This window comes from Aulonocara sp. 'chitande type north' Nkhata Bay, linkage group LG15 (genome assembly GCF_057382095.1).
Source record: "Aulonocara sp. 'chitande type north' Nkhata Bay isolate Kocher_YH1m ecotype deep benthic linkage group LG15, A_spYH_male_GT1.1, whole genome shotgun sequence".
In the NCBI taxonomy this organism is placed as follows: domain Eukaryota; kingdom Metazoa; phylum Chordata; class Actinopteri; order Cichliformes; family Cichlidae; genus Aulonocara; species Aulonocara sp. 'chitande type north' Nkhata Bay.
Genome location: NC_141358.1, coordinates 25,992,112 through 26,016,591, shown reverse-complemented (window position 1 = coordinate 26,016,591; position 24,480 = coordinate 25,992,112). Strand labels below are relative to the sequence as shown.

The 24,480-nt window shown below is 42.1% G+C and overlaps 1 protein-coding gene and 1 long non-coding RNA gene across 4 annotated transcripts; both read left to right on the top strand.

Annotated features, from left to right (window-relative positions):
- Positions 1-8,448: 8,448 nt before the first annotated feature.
- LOC147313210 (uncharacterized) lies at positions 8,449-9,557 on the top strand. 2 transcript variants are annotated; one of them, XR_015125031.1, is made up of 4 exons: positions 8,449-8,579; positions 8,656-8,768; positions 8,854-8,965; positions 9,046-9,557. It is a non-coding gene; the product is annotated as an uncharacterized LOC147313210 (long non-coding RNA). The 2 variants fall into 2 exon arrangements; XR_015125030.1 differs by having other exon boundaries at positions 8,449-8,768.
- A 2,155-nt stretch (positions 9,558-11,712) lies between these two features.
- txlnba (taxilin beta a) lies at positions 11,713-24,277 on the top strand. Of its 2 annotated transcripts, none has more exons than XM_086265235.1 (11): positions 11,713-11,858; positions 17,618-17,846; positions 17,946-18,027; positions 18,710-18,795; positions 18,903-19,073; positions 19,343-19,537; positions 19,803-19,922; positions 20,680-20,754; positions 21,338-21,430; positions 21,744-21,839; positions 22,662-24,277. In XM_086265235.1, the coding sequence occupies exons 2-11, from the start codon at positions 17,634-17,636 to the stop codon at positions 23,913-23,915; spliced, it is 2,385 nt and encodes a 794-aa protein (XP_086121361.1). In that variant the 5' UTR covers positions 11,713-11,858; positions 17,618-17,633; the 3' UTR covers positions 23,916-24,277. The 2 variants fall into 2 exon arrangements, with proteins under 2 accessions (XP_086121361.1, XP_086121360.1); XM_086265234.1 differs by lacking the exon at positions 20,680-20,754 and adding an exon at positions 20,556-20,630.
- Positions 24,278-24,480: the final 203 nt, after the last annotated feature.

Genomic DNA, 24,480 nt, shown 5'->3' with positions numbered 1-24,480 from the left:
CTACATGAGCTTTGATCATTCTCTGTAAGATTAAGGTCAGCTATTGAACAGCGTATATTTTAAAGTAAAGGCTTTAAAACCAAGTTAGTACAAACGTCACTAATGTCACATAACTTTGCCGACATGTGGCCAACAGTAATGTTTTAATGTTCTTCGTTATTAAACATTTGCACATAAATAAGTGACATAATATTCAGTACTTACTTAAAGTTTACTCTTCGGCCGCCCCTCATCCGCCGTTTTTTTTTCGGCAAAACTATCCACACCCACCGCCGCGCTATGCATTCTGGGATATGTTGGGCCACGAAGTCTACACTGCCACAGCCTTAAAATTCAGGGAAATGAAGGACGCATTTCAGGGCCGAATTTCGAGCAGCCTTTGAATTGGGACAGCCTTCGGCGCACCGCCGTGACGTAATCGGCCTTGAAATGCGTACTTTAAGGCTGCAGACCCTGAATTGGGATACAGCCTGTGTCTTTAGTTCAGTCTGTGTTATGTTTCCTGTTTTATTTTGAAGGTCCATGTCTGATGTTTATGTATCTGGTTTTGCTTCCCCTTGTCTCGTTAGGCCTGATTTGCCCCAGCTGTGTTTCCCTCCTATTACCCATTCCCTGATTGCTCCCTCTGTGTATTTAAGCCCAGTGTTTCTCTGTGTTGTGATCTACTGTCTACTATGCTGTATGTTCTGCCTGTCAGCCCATTTGGCTGTGTAGGTTTCAGTTTAGTTTTTGTTTTACAATAAATCTATGTTTGAGTTTACCTTCCATCTCTGTGAGTCTGCACTTTGGGTCCTCCTTACCACCACTCCTGCCTGCACACAGCCCTCACCTGACAGCGGGGGGATTGTCTAGTGCCCAAGGATAACATGTGCTATAAGTAAGTTCTTCCATGCATGTCTTTAATGCCAGAAAGAAGCATGGAGACGGGGCTCACGCTGGCTCAGACTCAGGCCTCTCTGCTGTGAGGTAATATAAAGTCATTTGGTAACAGTTGTCTTCCAAAGAATTTCAGAAGATCGGTTCATGAGTTCTGGATCTGAGAAGTCTAGGTGGCACCAAATGTCACATCTACACAACATTTGTGCTGACCAATCCAAGAAAACCATCAACATCAAGTCCCCATTGATAACGCTAGGCCAGAGGTGTCAAACTCAAGTCCTCGAGGGCCGGTGTCCTGAAACTTTTGCATGTCTCCCTTCTGCAACACACCTGAGAAATTAGCAGGTCATTAGCAAGACTCAACAGACTGCATACTGGGGTGGCAATTTAGCCATTTCATTCATGTTACAGCAGCAGGTGAATGAATGAACATAGTGCAAGAAAATTAGTTTGAGAGTTTTCCAAACACTTACTCAAATAACTTTAAATAAAGTATGGTTAGGGGTTGCCACCTCAGCATGCAATATAAGGTGCAATGTGATCAGTGGTAGTGCACATTGAGTAAGAGGTAGGAATGTTGGTTGCTGTTATAATAAATACGGTTTTTAAATAGAGGTAGTTGTCACGCCATCGCTTTAGATGCTGATCCTCCTCTCTGCACGCTGAATCATTGTTGTACTCAATCAGTCCTATGATGGTGGTGTCATCTGCAATGGAGTAATTTAAGCGTTATGGCGAAATGTCATTGTGAATATATTGAAAGATGATAGATCCATAATGAAAAAGAAATGTAATCTTGTCACCTACTAAAAAAACGTTTGTGGCTTAAATAAATGCAACAGAGGAGAATCTGAACTCTCGCCCCAACTGTTCGTATACAGACCATCTTTTGAGAAGCTGGTCTGTATTGATTCGTTCAAGTGGTTTCTAATTCACATCAGCTTGTTTGACCAGAATGTGTCATTCAGTCAGTGCCACCATGCAGCATGATTTACACCCAAAGTGTGATTAATAATGAGACTTTAGCTGGAAGATGAAGCAAGGCAATCAAACAGATAAAGAGATGCAAATTCTTTCCTGCCAGTACACCAAAGCATGTTAAGATTCCTCTGTGTGACAGAGAACTGAGCCTTGAGCGGCGGCAGTTGGAGCAAAACTGAGCTTTATTTTATGATTGAACTGCATCCTTGGACATTCTATCCGGTCTTTAAGTGATGATGTGATGAATCCTGCTTCCGGGCCCAAAGTAGTCTGCATTTAATAAGGCTGTTGTGTTTTTAACACGTTTTAGTGCTTTGTATCTTGTTCTATTTAATCTCAACAAGCCCCAAGAAACAGTCAGTGATCACTGTCGGCTTCTCTGTTTTTATTACCGCTAATCACTTTAAAGCTCAGTTTTTAAACCCTTACTATGTAACTATAGCCCAGCCCATGCAGCAGTATATTAATGGCTAACTGTGGAGGGATTATCTTGGTGGTTCTCCTGACTGGTCCCAGACATGGCTAATGACCGGATAACAGGCTTTTTAATGCCTGAAAGTAAAGAAAATGATGGTGTATTTAATGTACTCATGTAATGTATCAATTTGTTGTCTATTCTCTTCTGCTTATCCAATTTAGGGCCACAGTGGGTGAGGAAGCCAGAGTACCCATGCAAAAACAGGGAGAATATGCGATGGAGAAAGACCCCGGTCTCATGATGGAATTGAATTTTGGACCATCTTGCTGGGAGGCAGTAGCGGTTTTAGATACGGGCGGTTGCCCGGGCAGCATCGTGGTGGGGGGCGGCATCACGGGCATCGGCAAAAAAAAAAAAAGAATGCTCGTACTCATGCTGCCCCGACGTCAGCCAGCGCATTTTGGGAATGGCATAGGCACCAATCGGTTTTCTATCGCCCATTTCCTGGGAGTAAGGGCGCCATTCGTTTGTGAGATGCGCAGAGAGGAGAGGGCGGGGCGGCAGGGGATTCTCTGACCGGCTGGAGCAGCATCTAATAACCAACTCGCAAAATAAAACAAAATAAAAACAAACCAACAAACACGAAAACACCAGACATTATAATACAGACTTATAATTTGCACCGATGTTTTTTCGAAATTCTATACACGAAAAGTGAGCGCGAGAGCCCTCGGTGCGCCTGCTAAACTTTATTGTCATCTCCGCTACATACAGTACAGTATATAGAGAGACGAGACGACGAGGCTCCAGTTACAGGTAGGTGTGTGTGTGTGTGTGTGTGTGTGTGTGTGTGTGTGTGTGTGTGTGTGAGTGTGTGTGTGAGAGAGAGAGAGAGAAAAGAGTAAGAAAATAAATATACACTTTAGGACTAGGAATAAAGGGATCAATAACAATTTAAAATTTACAGTTTGATGATTTAAAGTCTCACACACAACCTGTTGAAAGGGGAGGGGGGGGGGCAGCTGCTTCCAAATAGAGCACATTTCATTTATAATGTTGTAAATCCAAGCCCATTATGTATTCATGATATGAATCCTGGGTTGTGTGAAATCTCAGAAATAAACCCTAGACAAAGTGAATCTGTGAACCTAGGTGTGTTAGATCATGTTGTGGTGATCCTTGGGTTGAGGGATGGGTGTTCATACTGGAGTGCAAACTTAAAACCAATGGAAGATGGACAAGAAAAGTTCAAAGCCATCAGGTCCTCAGTTTAGAAAAGAAGAGGAGAAACAAGCAAAAGATACAGGTAAGCAGATGTGTCATTGGATAATGGCAGGTCATCCTGAAACAATCAGAATACTTTATTAATCCCTAAGGAAATTATGTGTGTTACAGTTGCTCCAAGAAGAAATGGTAAAAATAGTAACAGTAACAGACTAAACTCCAAACAATACATTATGTTACAGATTTGAATATTAATTAGTCATTGTTAATTTGTCCTGTTCTCATTGTATGATGAATTATGATGGCTGTTTGGTAGCTGTTTGCATACTATGCATACTCTCTCACTCTTCGTGTGTGTGTGTGTGTGTGTGTGTGTGTGTGTGTGTACAACAGCTTTATGTTAATGTACAATCCTTAATATGTTTTGTCTGTGGAGGGGGGGGCAGAGGGAGTGTTCGCCCAGGGCGCCAAACAGGCTAGGACCGCCACTGCTGGGAGGCCACAGTGCTAACCACTACTCCACTCTGCTGTTTATCAGTTTGCCATTTTACTTTCCTAAAATCCACTTTTTTGATTTTCAGTTCTGTCTGTCTTCTGTGTCTGCGTCTTAATCATCTACAAGATGTCTGGTGGTATTTTACATTCTGCTTCACAGCATGTATTTAATAATCAACCTCTGTTCTATGTGCAAACTGAGTCATTCACATTCCACACACAAACACATTTGTCAGAAGGTCAGTGGTTCGATCCCAGGCTGCCTACCTCTGTCTATCCATGATGTCATAGTGTCTGCTCATGAGTCTGTAAAGTTCAGTGTCTAGTCTGGATCTCTGTGTCTGTTGTGTGCTTCCTGTTTTACTTTGACAGTCTCTCGTCTGTGTGTGTTATGTTGTGTTTGCTCGTTTCCCTGTAGTATTATTATTAGTATCAGCTGTGTTCCCTGTGTTCTCTCGTTAGCCTTCTGTGTTTTTATGTCAGTCTCCCTTAGTTCCATGTCATTTTATCCCTCGTACTGTTCCGTTTGCCAACTTGTCTGTTAGTTTTTGCTTTCCCAGTTTAGCTAGTTTTCTGTTCTGTCTGCAAACCCGCAATAAAGCAGTGTGTTTTGAGTTCACTTTGCCTCCGTGAGTCCAGCTCTTGGGTCCACCATGTCCTGCCTGCCTTCACACAGCCATCACTGCACTTTTAAATTGTGTCTTAAAACCCATCTCTTTCCCTCTTTCTTTCTCCCCTTCTTTCCCCCAGTCAAGTCTGTCCCGTATTCAGTGAGTGAAAATAAAATAAACAATAAAAGGTGAATCAAATGGACCATTACGGCAAGGCTGGGATGGTCAATTTGGTAAAGTAAATCCGTTGGGCAACTTTCTTTGCCTTTAGACAACAATTCTGATGGCAAAAGAGCCAAATGGGACAGGCAAAAAGAAAAAAAGAAAGGAAAAAAAAACCCATCTATTCAGAATTGCAAACCCTTCATCATAATTCTAATTTTCCAGGGTTGGCAGGATACTGAGCAATGTGATTCTGTGAAGTACTGAGCTAGTGAGGTGGTCACTTTGCTATTTCAAGTGTTATAGTATTTAAAATGTTATATAAAATGAATCTTTAAAAACCTGAATGTGAAAGTTTGCTCTGTTTGGTCTGTAGTATCTGAGGTTGGGTAACTAAATGGTGCCTTCAATTATAGATCCATTATTTGTTATTTTCTCACTTATTAAATCACTTACAATGAGACTCCAATGTGAGGATGTCTGTTAAATGAGAAAATGAAGGGAAAAAATGATGTAGACATTCAAATTAAGTGAAAAATGGAATTAAGTGAAACATTGATGGAGGAAAAACACGCAGTCAGTCAGGAGAGCTTTATTTTAGAGTGTCGGACATCCTTTAACTGCTGCTGAAGCATCATTTATTTATTTGGAAATAAAATCACAGAGGGTTCAGAGGGCCTTTTACTTTGAGACAAGATCAGAGCTAAAAGCCTGTCAGAGAGTCGCTGATGGGTTAATACCTGCATGCTCGGTGCCAGACATGGTTTACGCAGGAAATAAAACTCATTTTCTCTTCAAAGTAAAAATTGGGACCATTTCATGTCTTGGGTCTTCCTTTTTTGGAGAATCTCTCGCTGTAGTTCAGATGGGCTTTCTCCATCTGTGCACCTTGAAATAGGCCACAATTAGTAAAAACGTTGAATTCTGACAGCAAAAAGTAAAAATCAGACAATGCTTCAAAGGTTTATCAGTCAGCAGCCACTGTGTGCCCAAGAGATGGTCTGCAGTGATGCACTGTGTGGTGTAGAGAAACAGGAAACAGTTCAGTGCATTTAGGTATCAACTGTAATAAATTATTGATTTAAAAACAAAGGAAGGTTGTGGTCAAGGTGTTGGATACTGAAAGGACAGATTTAGCAGGGCAGCTTCAAAGAATGATTCAGGCCGCCTGACATATTTCTTATTAATGCATTTGTAGCCCTGCTGGTCAGCTGACTTTAAGGAGAAAACAGCGATAGTTGTGAAAATGGCTCGTACCTCTGTCTTATGTTAGTCTTTCGTAATAGAGACAAATTTAAGGGCAGCTGTGGCTCAGTATGATCCCAGTCTTATCTGGCCAAAGTGCCCCCAATACGGCTGTGTGTGTGTGTGTGTGTGTGTGTGTGTGTGTGTGTGTGTGTGTGTGTGTGTGTGTGTCTGTGTCTGTGTGTAAGGTAAATGGGGACAGTTACTCTCATCTTTTATGTCAGACACAATGAGTGCAGAAATGGATGTGTGACGATTAAAGAAAACCTCTCTTACCAGAATTTTCTAAGGACTTGTGAGTACTTTATGTCTTCGCAAGGAAAGCAGGTCCACACTGTACCCACAGAGGGCCATAATGTCCACGTGAAAACAGATTTATGTCCCCACAACATGTAATACAAACACACAAACGAACACACACACAGTGCTGTTTAATGGAGTTCCCTGAAGCAGCCTGGTGGCTCATTGCTGCCATCAGCTGGTCAACTACAGAATACTCACTTACTGTAATATATACTGTATATACTTACTAATATTTACTGTATATATTACTGTAATATTTACTTATATACAGTATATTTCTATATATCCTGTCATATTTTCGGCTTTGTGGCATTACTCGAAGCGTCTGTCTGTCACTTGTCTTCTGTATTTAAACTTCTTTTTCTAGTCTGGTAATTAGTTTCCTTTTTCTATTAAATAATGTTGTTATTGATTTCTCTTTGGTTGTAATTTATAGTTTTCCAACACCATAAGCCAAAAAAGGGAAAGATTTATGATTAATTACATAAAAATAAAAAAAATTACTTTGCATGTAAAGAAAACAAAATACTAAATTGAAAGATGTAAGCTTTAACTTACGTAATGTAAACTTAATCCAGTGTCATCCTCTTTATTATAAATCATCTTGTCTTTCATTAAAAATGACTTTTGTCATTGCTGGATCTAACTGAATTGGTCCTAGCACTGAACCCTGTGGAACTCCATAATTAACCTTAGTGTGTGACAAGGACTCTCCATTTACTTTAACAAATTGGAGTCTATAGATAGATATGATACAAACCACTGCAGCGCAGTACCTGTAATACCTACAGCATGCTCTAATCATTCTAATAGGATATTATGCTCGACAAGATTCAAGAGTTTTTTATTTGTCATATGTGTAGTCATTAAAGTGCAAGACATTATAGACAATAAACAATAAGTAAATTCAAATTAAAAATCTAAAAATGTACATTGTGTGAATGGAATGATAAAGGGCTTCGTGCCACATAGCACAGCAATGTATTGACAGAGCAATCCAAGAGACAAACAGAGTGACCAGAGTGACCACAGTAATATAAACAGTAGTGAAGCAGCATGATCAGTGTAGCAATGTGTGATGTAATAATAAATCAGATATGATATGAAATAAGACTGGGAAAGTTCTGGAATGTGAGAAGAACATGATATAAGGTCCTGTTTCAGTCACTTATGGTGATGCTCTGATTTAGGACTCGGACAGCATGAGGATTGAAGCTCCTCTTTAGTCTCTGTTTTTGACCTGCTAGTGTGGATGTCATGGTTTCCGTGCCTGCCCAGCCGGCCCCACAAGGCTACATGTGTTTGTATTCTCTCTCTCTCTTCTCTCTGCCTGGGCGGAGCTCACTGCGGGCTCCCGCCCTTGGCCCACACACCTGTACACGATTAGCTGTCATTACCTGTCCACTATTTGAGGTTGGGACACAGATCTTCTCATTAGTGGTCCTCTCAGCTTCCATGAATTTGTGCTTAAGTATTTTGTGACTTGCGAGTAACTTCTTTTTTCCCTGTGTAATAGTTTTCCTCCCCGGACCTGTGACCTTCCTGCAGTGCGATCGTGTGTGAGTTTGGGCTTGAAGACGAGAGCGAGTGTGAGAGAGTTTCCCCTTGGACCTTTGGAGCCCTGGGCCCTGTTTCAGGAAGCCGGTTTAGTGGAAAAACTGAGTAAGTATACCCTGAGTTAACGAAAACTCTGGGTTTTCGGTTTCACAAAGCGAGTTCAGCTGAAGCCTGAGTGAGTCACTATGACGACACACGCCGTGAAGCTAACCTGCCCCCTAGCAGGTTTACTACAACTAACCCTGATTGTCTCCGCCCCTTTGTCGGAAACCTGACAGTAGGAAGTGTCAGACATGGCGTGCCCCTTCCTTGAAGAGCCAGTAGATCGTGAAGCCCAAATTCTCCGCAGAGCTCTCCGCCGGGAGAGAGTGATCAGAGCGCGTTTGGACATTTTATCATTTCCTGATGATTGTCTGTGCGAACGTTACCGTTTCTCAGCACAATCTATAATTTATTTGGATAACATCCTCAGGCCATATATTACGCATGTGACACATCGCGGACATCTTCTCAGTTCTGTACATATTATTTGTATTGCACTTCGGTTTTTTGCAAACGGGAAGCTGAGCACGTTTCCAAGGCTACCGTCTGTCGGGCAGTCAGGAATGTTACAGTTGCACTGAAACGTCTCCTGTACTCGTTTGTGGTGTTCCCCGGTCATAGACCCACAAGATTCATCAAAGAGGGATGCCACAAAATTGCAGGTATCAGGATGACCAAAACTTAATTTATGATGTGGTGATACTTGAACTACTACTTAAATTTTACATTTATTTTCAGGGTTCCCAGGCGTGATTGGCTGTATAGATGGTACTCACATTCCAATCATTGCTCCTTCAGTAAATGAAGGAGACTATGTGAACAGGAAGTCTTTCCACAGCATTAATGTACAGGTACATAGTTCCCTGTAGCATTTCAAACTAACAAATTATTTCATCATAGTAATGGATGCTAATTTGTGTTCTCTGCACTGTGAAGATCATATGTGATGCTGCCAACATTATCACAAATGTGGAAGCCAAGTGGCCAGGCTCTGTCCATGACTCACAAATATTCCGTGAATGTACACTGAGCACAAAATTTGGACATGGTGAGTTGAAAATACTTTAAAATATATAAAGACCAATTGCTTCAGGGACATTTGAACTGAAGTGTATCCTTCTGTCTTAGGAGAGTTCACTGGCTACTTGCTTGGTGATAGGGGGTATCCATGTTTACCCTATTTGCTTACCCCTTACTCTGACCCTGAACCGGGCCCACAGCAGCGATATAATCTGGCTAATTGCAGGACAAGAGCCAGAGTTGAAATGACTATCGGAATGCTTAAGGCCCAGTTCCAGTGCCTGCAAAGACTCAGGGTCACCCCAGAAAGGGCATGTGACATTATTGTGGCATGTGTGATTCTTCACAACATTGCCACAATTAGAGGAGAACACTGTCCTTCTGAACCAAACAGCAGTGATCCAAACCATGAACATCCTGACCCTCCCACGGACATACAAGATGGAAGAGCAGTCAGAGACACCATATGTCACAATCATTTCTTTTGACCCATCACCTCAACATGTTGAAAGAAGAATAAACAGATTTTTTGTTCAACTGGCTTTATTGGTCGCCTGTATTTCCTGTACACAAAGTATTAAAAGATGTAAACCTCATAAAGTGTCTCTGTTGCTTCCTCCTCTGTAACAGCTGTCAATGTTTCTTCATTATTTTCCTGTAGTAAAGAAATAAACAACATTGCTGTTCTACCTTTCTGAAACCAAATATTCCGAGTTGGGCAGTTCGGGGCTTCCTGAAACAGGGCCCTGGGCCCTATTTCAGGAAGCCGGTTTAGAAAACTCAGAGTGAAAAAGGATACGCAGGGTTGAGTAACCCCGAACTGTCCAACTCGGAATATTTGGTTTCAGAAAGGCTGATAACAATTAGTTCAGTCAACGCGGAGTTGCTTTAACCCCAAGTTAAGCGCGCGCACGAGGATACATAAAGCCCTGATTAGTGGAGCACAGATTAAGCGAGTCACCATGGAGACGGAGGGAAAGAAGGCGCGGTCAATGTATTTTACAGCGCTTGAGGCCAAAATTCTGATGGCAGCATATGCCGATAACATGCAAATTTTGCGGAAAAAAAATAACACAGCCTCAGCTGCAAAAGAAAGGGAGCATGCATGGCAAAACATAGCCGACAGAGTCAATGCGTGAGTGTTCATTTAAACATTGATCTAGGGATTTCCACCCATTTAACACATTATCTTATTATATTTCATTATATTTTATTTTATTTTTTATTTCATACATTTTATTTTGTGATGTGATGTGAGCGCAGGTGCAACCCAACAGGCCCCAAACGTTCCTGGCAGCAAGTAAAAATGAAATATAAAAATATAGTCCAAACAGGTAAGGTGTAATTGTATTATGAGCCATAGTGCTTGGTCTGTTTGTCCGATGTAAATCAATTGCAGTTAGAGGCTACATTAATTTCCCCTCTGTAAGCACTTATTGAAATTATCTGAGCACATTACAAGTACATATTTGCTTACTCTGTATGATCAAATGTGACCCGTTATAGCCACTAGAAAAAAAGCGGAGGCCCGAAAAACAGGTGGGGGTCCTCCACCACCACCACTCACAGAGCCTGGCCACTTGGCTTCCACATTTGTGATAATGTTGGCAGCATCACATATGATCTTCACAGTGCAGAGAACACAAATTAGCATCCATTACTATAATGAAATAATCTGTTAGTTTGAAATGCTACAGGGAACTATGTACCTGTACATTAATGCTGTGGAAAGACTTCCTGTTCACATAGTCTCCTTCATTTACTGAAGGAGCAATGATTGGAATGTGAGTGCCATCTATACAGCCAATCACGCCTGGGAACCGTGAGAATAAATGTAAAATTTAAGTAGTAGTTCAAGTATCACCACATCATGAATTAAGTTTTGGTCATCCTGATACCTGCAATTTTGTGGCATCCCTCTTTGATAAATCTTGTGGGTCTATGACTCACTCAGAATTAATCTAAACTCGCTTTGTGAAACCGAAAACCCAGAGTTTTCGTTAACCCAGGGTATACTTACTCAGAGTTTGCACTAAACCGGCTTCCTGAAACAGGGCCCTGGACTTGGACTGGTGTTGTAAATAAACTGTGTTTGGAGACGTCAACCTGCTCTGCACTTGAGTCCCTGCTATTAGTCGTGACAATGGAACCTTCTGCCTGACTGCAGAAGTTCAAACAGTATCGAACGCTGCACTGAGGTCTAGCAGGACAAACACAGAGATGAGTCCACTGTCAGAGGCCATAAGAAGATCATTTGTAACCTTCACTAAAGCTGTTTCTGTGCTGTGATGAGCTCTGAAACCTGACTGAAACTATTAGAATAAGATAATCTGTTAGGTGTTTGACAACTACTCTTTCAAGAAGTTTTGAGATTAAAGGAAGGTTGGAGATTAGAAACACCAAGACATACTCATTCATAGTCTCCAGTAGCAGTGTTTTGTGTGTGTGATTGTATTGAATTGTCTTCCGCTGTTGTAGTTGAAATGTCCTAAACACCACTTGTTACTGTGCTGATTGTGTTAAAGACTGTGAGTCTGAGTCTGATGATTCCTTTGACCCAACGTCATCATTACTGTTAGTTTCTTTTCTAATCCGTTTCAAATTCACTTCCGCTTTTTTTTTTTAACACATTTAGCCTAAAAACTTTTAAGACCCAGGTTTTTAGGTGACCTGTGAATATTGGTGATGAAGTTATTTCTAAAATCACAAAAGACTCTCGGGAACCCACCCACCCCCATCAGAATGTGTCCCCTTATCCACAGTCGCAGCACACTCTGGTGCAGTCACCGGCGTGTCCCTGAGCTGATCCTCTCATGTTATTTTGGGGGTCAGCTGTCCCGTGAACAGGACCCTCCTCCTCCTCCCGTTCTTCTTCCGTCTGTTGCTGTCTCTTCTTCACCTCCTTCACTCTGCTGATCCTGGTAAGACTTTTTCATTCCTCCCTTCCTCAGAAATCTTACTTACTTGTGTTCACCGTTCTTACTGCTGCATTTGGGTACACTTCCACAAGTGGACTACTTTGTGGAACAAACTGGAAATGTATTTTTCCTCCTGTTTCAGGCATAAATGGGGCCTGATGGTCATTTTTAAAGATGAAAAATTTTTATTGCTGCTATGTTTTCATTTTAATAAATAACTTTAAAGTACAACATGAAAAAGACATGAAGAGCTTTGTAATGGCAGCCATGACACAATAAAGGGCTGTGTCACTGTCAGCGTGTCTATATTCAGCCCTTCAGCACTTTCATACACAGCATGACTGGAATGTAAAAAATACCTGCATTTGAAGAAAGCAGTGTCTTATTCTTTAAGGATCATTTTGATAATTCAGTACAGTGAAAAATGTGATATATGTGATAATTTTAAAGGTGCCTTGTGCCTCCTTTTACTTCAGTTTAGTTGGTGGACTGTTCACTTTGTCACATGTAAACAATTACTAATGTTTTGGCCTTGCTTGTGCTGTTTTTGGTTGTCTACATCTTTCTGCAGTTACCTGGTTTTTCCAAAGATTTTCTGTTTGGCTGTTCTGGCTCATTCTGACAGTAATGTCTTTCTTTTAGTTTTGTAAATGGATCATTTTATTTTGGAGGCATAAAGTGAGGTCAGGTGTAGGATCATTTGTCCAAAACTAAGAATGTCCTTAAAAAACACAAACAAGAAACAAGCGTAACATTGGTATTTTAAGATTTAGCTGATAATCAAGAACAAAGAATGCAGTTATTCAAAGTCCAGATTATGTTCATGTGGTTTTTCCATCATCCAGCTTGAGCACAGTCATCAAGTAAAAACATTACCATGAGCAGTTTATTTAGTCGTGGTCAACAGTTTGTAATTCAGGGGGAGGGGCTGTGATTGGTTGTGTAATATAGAGGGGAGGAGCTTAGTGTATTTTTGCAGTGGGGCGGCAAAACAGTGGAAACATGAAGCAGACACACAAAACAAAAAAACAAAAAAACAAGTTTATAATAATGTTTAGCCTTAAAATCTGTGACTGTATGCCTGGAACCATATTTGGATGCTCTCAGAATAGATGAGACTACAACAGCTGTAGCCTGCAGTGTGTGTGTGACTGTGTGTGTGGATGGGGGGGAGGGCAGAGTTGGCTATCTCACTGTGATGGCTAATTTTAACTTGACAGATATAATAACGGTGGCAGCCGTCATGTTGCAACAGAGCTATGTGGACACACACACAGAGGAAGAGGCGGTGAGCTCGATGACGCCTGATGGGAAAATAAAAGTAATGTTGGTCGCTGATTAAAGGTTCCTTCCCCTCACTATACATGGCAGTTTTATTAGTTTCAAAGACATCAACAAACCTACCGTGAAGTCACCGGTCAATTTATTGATTAGACAAACTGTAAATCTTTGCATTTTATAGATTCTGGGTTTTAATATGTTGGGTTTTTTCATGGAACCATATTCACATTGTCAGTTTTTTTTTCCCAAATCATTTTCTGGACACATTTTAGAGATAAAAGTGAATGGATGATTTAAAATTAAAGAAATGTAATGAAACACAACACAACCTTATAACTTATAGACTCCTGGTTCTTGGTTCCAAGAAAGACTTTTGGAGTCTGAGCTTGTTTCCTTTAATAGATGTACTTTGTCTTTTGACTTGTACCCAAAACTGAAGCTTACCGGAGACCGGAGACAGTACAAGACATGGATGTATCTTCCTGGTCAGAAAAAAGAAGCCAGTGCAGATGTGCTTAAAGTGAGATTGGATATAGCTGTGGTTGCAAAAACACTTTCGGTCTACAGTAGACTGTTCAGAAAAGGCTTTTTGATTTGATCTCTGCAAACATTTTCCTCCTGAGTCTAGTATAAAGTAGTTGTGATGCTGCTGTGATCTGTCACAGCTATCAGTGAGCTAAATTTAAAGTGACAGCTGCCAGATACTTTACATTGGATTAGCATGTGCTAAACAATGGAAAGCATGTTTGCAGTTGGTGTGAGCTGTTTATGAGCTGTATAGTTGTTAAAGGTTTTCAGTAGATTTTTCAAACTCACTGTCCAAACTTAAACTTGTACATTTTTAAAGAATAGAACCACAGAGTAATCCTTCTGTTACACTTGAATCAGAACATACCTCCCAATTGCTAGAAACAATTGCTAGACCATCTGATTTTGTCATATAGTTCAATTAAATATTAAAGGGTACAGTGGGGCAAAAAAGTATTTAGTCAGCCACCGATTGTGCAAGTTCCCCCACCTAAAATGATGACAGAGGTCAGTAATTTGCACCAGAGGTACACTTCAACTGTGAGAGACAGAATGTGAAAAAAAAAAAAATCCATGAATTCACATGGTAGGATTTGTAAAGAATTTATTCGTAAATCAGGGTGGAAAATAAGTATTTGGTCAATAACAAAAATACAACTCAATACTTTGTAACATAACCTTTGTTGGCAATAACAGAGGTCAAACGTTTACTATAGGTCTTTACCAGGTTTGCACACACAGTAGCTGGTATTTTGGCCCATTCCTCCATGCAGATCTTCTCGAGAGCAGTGATGTTTTGGGGCTGTCGCCGAGCAACACGGACTTTCAACTCCCGCCACAGATTTTCTATGGGGTTGAGGTCTGGAGACTGGCTAGGCCACTCCAGGACTTTCAAATGCTTCTTACGGAGCCACTCCTTTGTTGCCCGGGCGGTGTGTTTTGGATCATTGTCATGTTGGAAGACCCAGCCTCGTTTCATCTTCAAAGTTCTCACTGATGGAAGGAGGTTTTCGCTCAAAATCTCACGATACATGGCCCCATTCATTCTGTCCTTAACACGGATCAGTCGTCCTGTCCCCTTGGCAGAAAAACAGCCCCATAGCATGATGTTTCATCTGACCACATGATATTCTCCCAATCCTCTGCTGTATCATCCATGTGCTCTCTGGCAAACTTCAGACGGGCCTGGACATGCACTGGCTTCAGCAGCGGAACACGTCTGGCACTGCGGGATTTGATTCCCTGCCGTTGTAGTGTGTTACTGATGGTGACCTTTGTTACTTTGGTCCCAGCTCTCTGCAGGTCATTCACCAGGTCCCCCCTTGTGGTTCTGGGATCTTTGCTCACCGTTCTCATGATCATTTTGACCCCACGGGATGAGATCTTGCGTGGAGCCCCAGATCGAGGGAGATTATCAGTGGTCTTGTATGTCTTCCATTTTCTGATGATTGCTCCCACAGTTGATTTTTTCACACCAAGCTGCTTGCCTATTGTAGATTCACTCTTCCCAGTCTGGTGCAGGTCTACAATACTTTTCCTGGTGTCCTTCGAAAGCTCTTTGGTCTTGGCAATGGCGGACTTTGGAGTCTGACTGTTTGAGGCTGTGGACAGGTGTCTTTTATACAGATGATGAGTTCAAACAGGTGCCATTCATACAGGTAACGAGTGGGGGACAGAAAAGCTTCTTACAGAAGACGTTACAGGTCTGTGAGAGCCAGAGATTTTCCTTGTTTGAGGTGACCAAATACTTATTTTCCACCCTAATTTACGAATAAATTCTTTACACTATTTACACAATTCTTGGACACTAATTCCCCCACCTCTCCCCCCTCCATAGAGCCATCACCACCTTCAAACTGTTCACCTACAACACCCCCCTCCTCACCCCACACAAAAGAGGATTTCACACCACCTCCTCCCACCACAACTCTTCATATTCATGAAGCAGATGTGAGGAAGCAGTTTAAGAACCTGAATGCTCGGAAAGCTCCCGGCCCAGACGGTGTGTCTCCTGCCACCCTCAGACACTGTGCAAACGAGCTGGCCCCAGTGTTTTCTGGCATTTTCAACTCCTCACTGCAGGCATGTCATGTGCCTGCCTGCTTCAAGTCCTCCACCATAATCCCTGTCCCCAAGAAACCTAGGATCACTGGACTAAATGACTACAGACCCGTGGCTCTGACATCTGTGGTCATGAAGTCTTTTGAGCGCCTAGTTCTCTCCCATCTCAGGACCCTCACGGCCCCCCTCCTGGACCCCCTGCAGTTTGCATATAGAGCCAACAGGTCTGTAGACGACGCCATCAACATGGCCCTACACTTCATCCTGCAGCATCTGGACTCCCCAGGAACCTACGCCAGGATCCTGTTTGTGGACTTCAGCTCTGCCTTCAACACCATCCTTCCAGACCATCTCCGAGGCAAGCTTTCCCAGATGAATGTGCCTGATCCCATCTGCCGGTGGATCACTGACTTCCTGACGGACAGGAAGCAGCACGTGAGGCTGGGAAAGAATGTCTCGGACTCCCGGACCATCAGCACCGGCTCCCCTCAGGGCTGTGTTCTTTCTCCTCTGCTCTTCTCCCTGTACACCAACTGCTGCACCTCCTCCCACCAGTCTGTCAAGCTAATCAAGTTTGCAGATGACACCACCATTATTGGGCTCATCTCTGACGGGGATGAGTCTGCCTACAGGAGGGAGGTTGAACGTCTGGTGTCCTGGTGCAGCCACAACAACCTGGTGCTGAATGCCCAGAAGACAGTGGAGATTACTGTGGACTTCAGGAAGCACACAGCCCCACTCCCCCCCATCATCCTGACCGACACCCCCATCACCTCTGTGGACTCATTCCGCTTCCTGGGTACCACCATCACCCAGGACCTGAAGTGGGAGCCCACCATCACCTCCGTCATCAAGAAAGCCCAGCAGAGGATGTACTTCCTGAGGCAGCTGAAGAAATTCAACCTGCCAACACGGACGATGATGCAGTTCTACACTGCAATCATCGAGTCCATCCTCACCTCCTCCATCACCGTGTGGTACGCTGGAGCCACTATCAGGGACAAACAGAGACTGCAGCGTGTTGTGCGCTCTGCTGAGAAGGTGATTGGCTGCAGACTCCCATCTCTGCAGGACCTGTACACCTCCAGGACATTGCGGCGTGCAGCTCGGATCTCAGCTGACCCTTCTCACCCTGGACACAGTCTGTTTGACCTGCTCCCCTCAGGCAGGAGGCTCCGGTCCATTCGCACCAGAACCTCTCGCCATAAGAACAGTTTCTTCCCCTCTGCTGTCGGACACATGAACAATAACCATATGACTGTTCCCACCACTAACACATGACCCTACGCTGTGTCACTGCATCATTCCATGTTTGGCACTGATCACCACCTGCACTCATGTATATATCTTTCTACGTAGCACTCTTAATTCTTATTCTCATGTATATATCTCATGTATAGCTCATGCACATATCTTTCTACGTAGCACTTTTAATTCTTATCCCTACTTTTATTTTTTCATGTCTATTTAAGTGCTATTTATGACACTATGTTTGCACTGAAGCACCGCAGCAATTTCCTAATGTTGTAAACCTGCTCAACATTTGGCAATAAACCCCTTTCTGATTCTGATTCTGATTCTACAAATCCTACCATGTGAATTCATGGATTTTTTTTTCACATTCTGTCTCTCACAGTTGAAGTGTACCTCTGGTGCAAATTACTGACCTCTGTCATCATTTTAGGTGGGGGAACTTGCACAATCGGTGGCTGACTAAATACTTTTTTGCCCCACTGTATATGAATAGAGTGAAATCAAAGTTTTTTTACATGCTGCAGTTTGAATGAGTGACGTCCAACAGTTAAGTTTTACTTCGTCTTGTTAGGTTCTCTGTAAATCTCTGTATCTGCCTGCTGTAAAAAAATAAAAAATAAAAAATCCATGTGCATTAGTTCCAGAAAACTGACAATGGAGACGTCGGTGGAAGCAGCTGAGGTGTTGGTGCCTCCCACATCTGTCAAGGCATCTTCACTGGAGCCTGAGAGCAGTGAGGGCGAGACGGCAGGTGTGGCTTGCGCCGCCTCCTCTCCTGACAATCCGGACTCTGTGGAGCAGTTCAGTCGACGGCTGGATGACATCATTCACATGTATAGCTCCGCAGCCGGCGTCCTCGACAAACAGGTTTTAAAAGTTAACAACACCTGCTCCTTGATGTCTGGCTGCTGGTGATGTGTGCCGAACAAATGTAAAAAGCAATGTTTTATACTGTTTTGGATGTAGAGTGGGGTGGAGGCAGAGGTGGAAAAGGTGAAGGAGGAGGCAAAAGATGACATCACAAGCACCATGGACACAGATGACACAGGTGAGGCAGCCAGAGAGCAGGATGGTTTTATTCCTTTACCCAGTTCCCAATAAATACTGCAACCATCCAACCATCAGTCAACCCCACAAAAACCCAAATGAATCTGAAATGTATCTGCATGTGGACTTTAGTAAAGTAAAGTTTTAATGCTGAAGTTTTGTTTCTGATTCAACAAATTTTTGGTGCTTTTGAGCTGATCGCGCTGACAGGTGTCAGATAGTCTTATTAGCCCCAAAATAGAAACAATTTTTAACCAATGCACCTTAAAAGAACTGAACTCTAAAATGAAACTTATGTTGTCTATTGTTGCAATATTATCCTGCTCATACTGAGGATGAACTGCATTTACTTATTTATTATTTACTCTAGTAGCTCTTAGCCTAGTTTATATGCAAGTTACTTGAGCTTTTATCTTCTTTTTTATCTTGCACTTTTAATACTTCTTTTTTTTATTTAGCTTATAGCGCCTTTGATGTGAGCAGCAACAACTTTTCTTTAGAAAAATAAAATTTAAAAAACCAGAAACATGAGAGGGTGAACCATCTCATTATTAATACAAAGTATAATTAATAAAAACAACCAAAGCGAAATTGTTTTTGTCATAGCAAATGAAAGCTTAAATAATGAATACTATATCCTGTGTGTATTATCAAAATGCTAGAAACTGTATCTCTCTCTGCAGAGGCCTCTCTCATCATGCAGGCCCTGAACGAACTCTCTTCTCCAGAGGAGAAACTGGAAGCTCTGGTCAGGAAGTATGCTGAACTGGTAAGGAAGCAGCTGAAGTTTTTAGTGTTGCTTGCTGGAAGTATTTATACTGTTTCTGGCACTGGGTCTTTAAAATTCATAGCAAGTACCTCTCCTTGTGTTCGCAGGCGGCCTTGCGGCGCTGCGATGTGCAGAGGTTGAGTGCTCTGCAGCAGAAGTTGTCCGTCGTGCTGGAGGAGCGGCAGCAGCTGCAGGCCGAGTATCGCAGCAGCATCGCAGCTCGCAGCAAACTGGAGAGTCTGTGCAGAGAGCAGCAGTCATTCTACAATGTTCTGAGGGTGTGGAGGATGTTTGCATTTACTTTGGCACAGCAGGAGAAGCTATTGAGACATAATTTTTAATCCACTTTCACGATAAGCACAAACCGTATAAAAACACAATTTAAACATCTCAGTGTTTTGTAGTTAGTTAGATGGTGGTTATTATCTGGAAGAACTGATTCACTTGTACAGGAAGAAGGAAAGTTGAAGCCTGACAGAACTCTGTTTCTTTCACCTTCCTCTTCTTCCATTCACTTCTCCCCGACTGCCACCGCTACCTCCTCCAGGAGGAGACTCTGCAGCGCTGCAAGGAGGACGAGGAGAAGAGAACAGAGATCACCACCCACTTCCAGAGCATGCTGGGTGAGATCCAGAGCCAGATTGAGCTGCACAGCGCACGAAATGAGAAGCTGTGCGGTGAAAATGTCAATCTGACCGACAAGTTGGAGAACCTCATGACCCAGTGTGAACGGAGGGAGGAGGTGAGAGGTCACAGGTCAACATTACACATTAAAATGTATTTTCAGATATCTTTGAATAAAAAACAAAACTTTAGAGTTACTTCAGATGAGTTTTTTCTTTTTGATTCATTGGTAAATTGATCCATTGATCCACCCATCCATTCTCTTTAGCTTATCCAATTGAGGGTCGCAGGGGGGCTGGAGCCTTTACCCAGCTTTCATAGGATGAAATGCTTGAGAAAATGATATGAAGGTAAATTCTTTCCTGTTCTCCTCCGTCCTGCAGAGTTTGGAGAAGATCAACAAGCATCGTGACCTGCAGCAGAAACTGATTGAAGCCAAACTGCAGCAGGCCAACGCTCTGCTGACCGAAGCTGAGGAGAAACACAAAAGAGAGAAGGAATACGTGAGTGTGCCATTGCTTCCATTGTAACCAGTGAAGAAATAAAGGATACGCCTTTGTCCCAGCATTCTGAGAATTCACCCAGAGCTCTCCAGATATCACTTATGTCAGTTTATCTACATGTAAACAAACTTTGGCATGTCAATTCTAAAAGGTCATATCAATGAATATCATTAATGGTATTATATGTCTGTTTTTAAAATTCCATTTAAACATATTTAATGTGACTTCGGCACAGCAGTCTTATTGCAACATATTCTCATCTCCGTGTGTCAGCTGCTCCAGTTTGGTCAGATGTTTCCTTTTACATAAGCGATGCACTGACACTGGCAAAATTATCCACCAAGACTTTAATGATCTCATTTTTCTCAAGGTTCTGGGAAAACTGGTGATTTGAAATAAATGTTTTTTTTGTTTTTTTTTTTACCAGTAACCCTACAAGCTGGAAAGTAATGAGTTGGGTGTCACAGACCCATCTCACTAATGCAATAACCACGACACTTTGTGCATAAAGGCTTTGACGGTCAGGGGATGAGAACGGGCTGCTTGCTGTTAGCTTGATAATCAAGATGAATTTTCTCTAAATCTGTTTTGAAGGCCATGCAGATTAACTGTATACTGTCTCTGTCACCTTAGTTGCTTAGGGAGGCTATTGACAAAACAAAGAAATGCTTCGCTATGAAGGAGCAGGAGCTGGCCATGAAGAAGAAGGTAAAGAAACGTCTTTAACGTCTGGCTCTGTCTGTTCTCTTCTAACCAGTTACTGGTTCAGGCTGCTGAATGGAAACTGCAGGCTCAGACACTCAGAGAGCAGGGGACTGTCATGCAGGCGCAGGTGAATATTCACTGACTGAGGCTGAGTCAGGCAGATTACTGCAGGTGTCACACAAGACCACAATGAGCTGAATGCACTTATTTTGTGCATGACGGCTTAAAACGTCTCCACACTGTGAGGAATAATATCAAAAAGCTCCTGTTCTCTTTATTAATTATATAAAACAAAAATAATTATTGAATAAGCTATCTGGAAAAGCTGAATTTATTAAAATGCATTTGAAAAAAAAAAACACTTTTACAGAGAAATGCATATATGTAAGTCTCATTAACATCTTTCCGTCTAGTGCAAATATACTTAGAGTATACTTTGAATACTGCATCTTACTTGAATGTGGAGATTTAGTCTGGGCCTCAAAAATCAATACATAGGAAAAAATGACTGCAGTTAAGTTTAATTTGTTCTAAATTTGTCTAACCAAGATCTGTTTGAGGTTTTTTTGGAGGTTTTCTTGCAGGAGCAGTGAATAAAGCTTGATTTTAGTTTGTCGTCATATTATTTGAATAGAAATTATGAGGGATCTGCTAATATAAACGTATCTGTCCTATGACTCTGACTTATCAGCCTTCTCCTCTAACCACAGCTGACCCTGTATGGTGAGAAGTTTGATGAGTTCCAGGCAACTCTGGCCAAAAGCAATGAAATCTACGTCCGCTTCAAAAAGGAGATGGAAAATGTGAGTTTTGACCTGTGTGTGTGTGTGTGTGTGTGTGTGTGTGTGTGTGTGTGTGTGTGTGTGTGTGTGTGTGTGTGTGTGTGTAGGGTAAATGGGGACAGTTACTCTCATCTTTTATGTCGGACACAATAAGTGCAGAAATTAATTTGTGACGATTAAAGAAAACCCCTCTTACCAGAATTTTTGCGTGTGTGTGAGATGTAAATGGATGGTTGTTGCTCTAGCACGTTTTCTTGACTTTGGATGGATCTGACACAAGTCTGATTCGTAGATTTTATTTTATTTCGTGGTTGTTGTTGTTTTGTTTTTTTAGATGTCAGACAAGATGAAGAAAGTGGAGAAAGAGTCCAATCTGTGGAAGACGAGGTTTGAGAACTGCAACAAGGCTTTGACTGATATGATTGAAGAGGTAAATGTTTACGATGCACTACCTGGAGAATTTAATCACAATTGGAGAGAGACACCTACAGGCCTTGGTTAATCCTTTTTGAATCCATGTGGTGCCAGTGCCTTATCGATAAAAACACGATTGTTCAAATTTGTACAAATTTTTTGGCCCCAGCACAGGACCGAATAATTGCTGGATTCATGTATAGTATTTCCTTAGATTCCGTTGCTCTTTTTTTTACACAGTGGCCAATGAGTAGACACTCCTCCAATTTATTAGCTAATTCCTAAGCTGTCAGATTTAGTGCCACAGTAGAGGTGCCTGCAAATCCATGAATTAAATTCCATTTTATTTATAAAGCATCAAATCACAACAACAGTCGCCTCAAGATGCTTTATATTTTAAGGTAGACCCTACAATAATGCATACAGAGGAAAACCCTGAATCTGGTTAGATACCACATTTCTAAGATTTTCAGGGCAGAGTACAATGACCTCAATTTTATCTGAATTTAGAAGCAGAAAGTTGGAGATCATGAAATAATCCCATCTATAAATGTAAATATTTAGAGAAGTGTTTTCATGGGTCCAACATATTAGCTGATAAAAAAAGATAGATACAATCAAACTGACTGATCCAACACACAAGCTAATCCATTTTCCAATTGGTCCTGGTACAAATGGGGTCTTGGGCCATGTTGCACCAGTGACCTAATTTAGATGATGACAGCAAAGCATCACCAAACCAAAGATCCTTAGCGATTCATAAATACCCTACTCAAACAGCATCGTCTTTTTATGGTGTCATCTTGTCTAATTTTCTTCATCCCTTCTTGTTCTTCAGAGAACAGAGAAAGGTAGAGAGTACGATCTGTTCGTCCTGAAGATTCACAAGCTGGAGAAGCTTTGTCGTGCCCTCCAGGATGAAAGGAAAGTGCTCTATGACAAAATCAAGGATGTTCACTACTCTAATGCCAACCTTCAAACAAAGGTCTTTGGCATCTCCAACCTCAATAACAAGCCTGAGGGTGCTGACGAATCTGCCCTACTGACCCCTGATGAGATGCAGGAAATCGAGGAGGAGGACCCGGTTCTGACAGAGGGCATGTCCCGCCTGAAGGAGGAGCAGACCAAGCTGCAAGAGTTTGCTGCCTCCCTGTTGACGACAACTGTTGACACTGAGGAAGAGGAAAATAATGAGTTAGACCTTGAAGAAGATCTAGTTTCATCTGCATTTTTCCATTTCAAAGCAAAACCTCAAGTCAAAGAGGGTCTGGATTCAGTCCCTGGGCAGGTGGAAGATGTAAAGTCAAAAGCATCAGATTCAGAGCTGCCACAGCCAGTGAAGGTGGAGGAGGTTCTAGATCAGGTTGTGCCTGCTGCAGAAGCCACAACCACTCAGAAGACAACTTTAGAAACAGCATTAGATCCAAATACAGAGGCGATAAAGGTTCAGACACAAGTTGAGGCTGAAGAGGCGCACCAAGCGGAGCCAGACGCAGAGATCCAGCATACAGTCGCACCTGTTCCAAAACCAGAACCAGAACGAGCCAAAGCTGAAATAGGAATGGAGGCAATGAAGGCTGAGGTCCTGGAGGAGACCGGTGAGATTACACCAGGGGCACCAGTGAAAGATGAGAAAGACCAGCAGCAGTCCATTGAAGCTACATCAGCATCAGACCCTGAGAAAGCCAAGTTTGATCCAGAAACAGACGCAATAAAGGCTGAGATCCAGGAGGAGTCCAGTGAGGGCAAACTACAAGTGGCTCCGCAAAATGATAAGGATCAGCAACAGCCATCTGAGTCTCTACTAACACTAGAGACTGAGAAAACTAGGGCCTCTCCAGCAATGGATGCAGAAGAAATGAAGGCCGAGCTCAAGGAGGAGATCAGTGAGGTCAAGCCAATGGTGCTTCTACAAGACGAGAAGGATCAGCAGCAGATAGCCGAACACGTTCAGGCACCAGAAGCAGTCTTAAAACCCTCAGAGTCAGCCTCATCTTCTGTGAACACTAAATCAGCTCCATCCTCTGACGCAGACCCCAAGAAGCAGGTCCTGAAGAAAAAGAAGAAGAAAAGTAGCAAGAATGCCAGCTAAAGTTACAGTGTGTAGGTGTGTGTGTGCTGTTATTTGGTGTTAATATGAACTTTTGCAATTAATTCATTTAAATGGTAGTATCAGCTAAAGTGTTCTCTTCACTGTTATTCAGTCTCACCAAACATCAACAAATGTATTTTACAGTTTGTTAGAATGAAGATTTAATTAGGCCTGACATGTTGACCCATGGGTCTTCATGAGTGGAATATTTTCTGGTAACTAACTGCAATGAAAAGCTAAAAGTGCCTTATGTAAGGCAAGGAAAGTATAGCCGCTGGCTGGAGGACAGTAAAGAGTATTTCTCTCCTAAACAAACAGTACTGTGTGCTAAAATGACTCGAATAATAAAAATGATAATCTGACATTTCTCTGGTCTCATTTACTTTCATTTACTTATGAAAGTCTTTATCCTTTTAAAGCTTCAATATCAGCTGCCATATCTTGTTCTATAGCCACATCTTATGGGTCTGTAAATCTATGGTACATGTGAGAAGGCATTTTGTCCATTATTTGGCCACTGCATTGTTAGTATTTAAATTTCCATCTAGGAGAATTGCCTTTTTCT

Bases quoted from the DNA above. Each gene is read 5' to 3' on its own strand.
- txlnba (XM_086265235.1), top strand. From the start codon at position 17,634: ATGGAGACGTCGGTGGAAGCAGCTGAGGTGTTGGTGCCTCCCACATCT. The intron at 18,028-18,709 runs GTGAGGCAGCCA...CTCTCTCTGCAG, and splicing joins CATGGACACAGATGACACAG to AGGCCTCTCTCATCATGCAG. The intron at 19,074-19,342 runs GTGTGGAGGATG...TACCTCCTCCAG, and splicing joins CATTCTACAATGTTCTGAGG to GAGGAGACTCTGCAGCGCTG.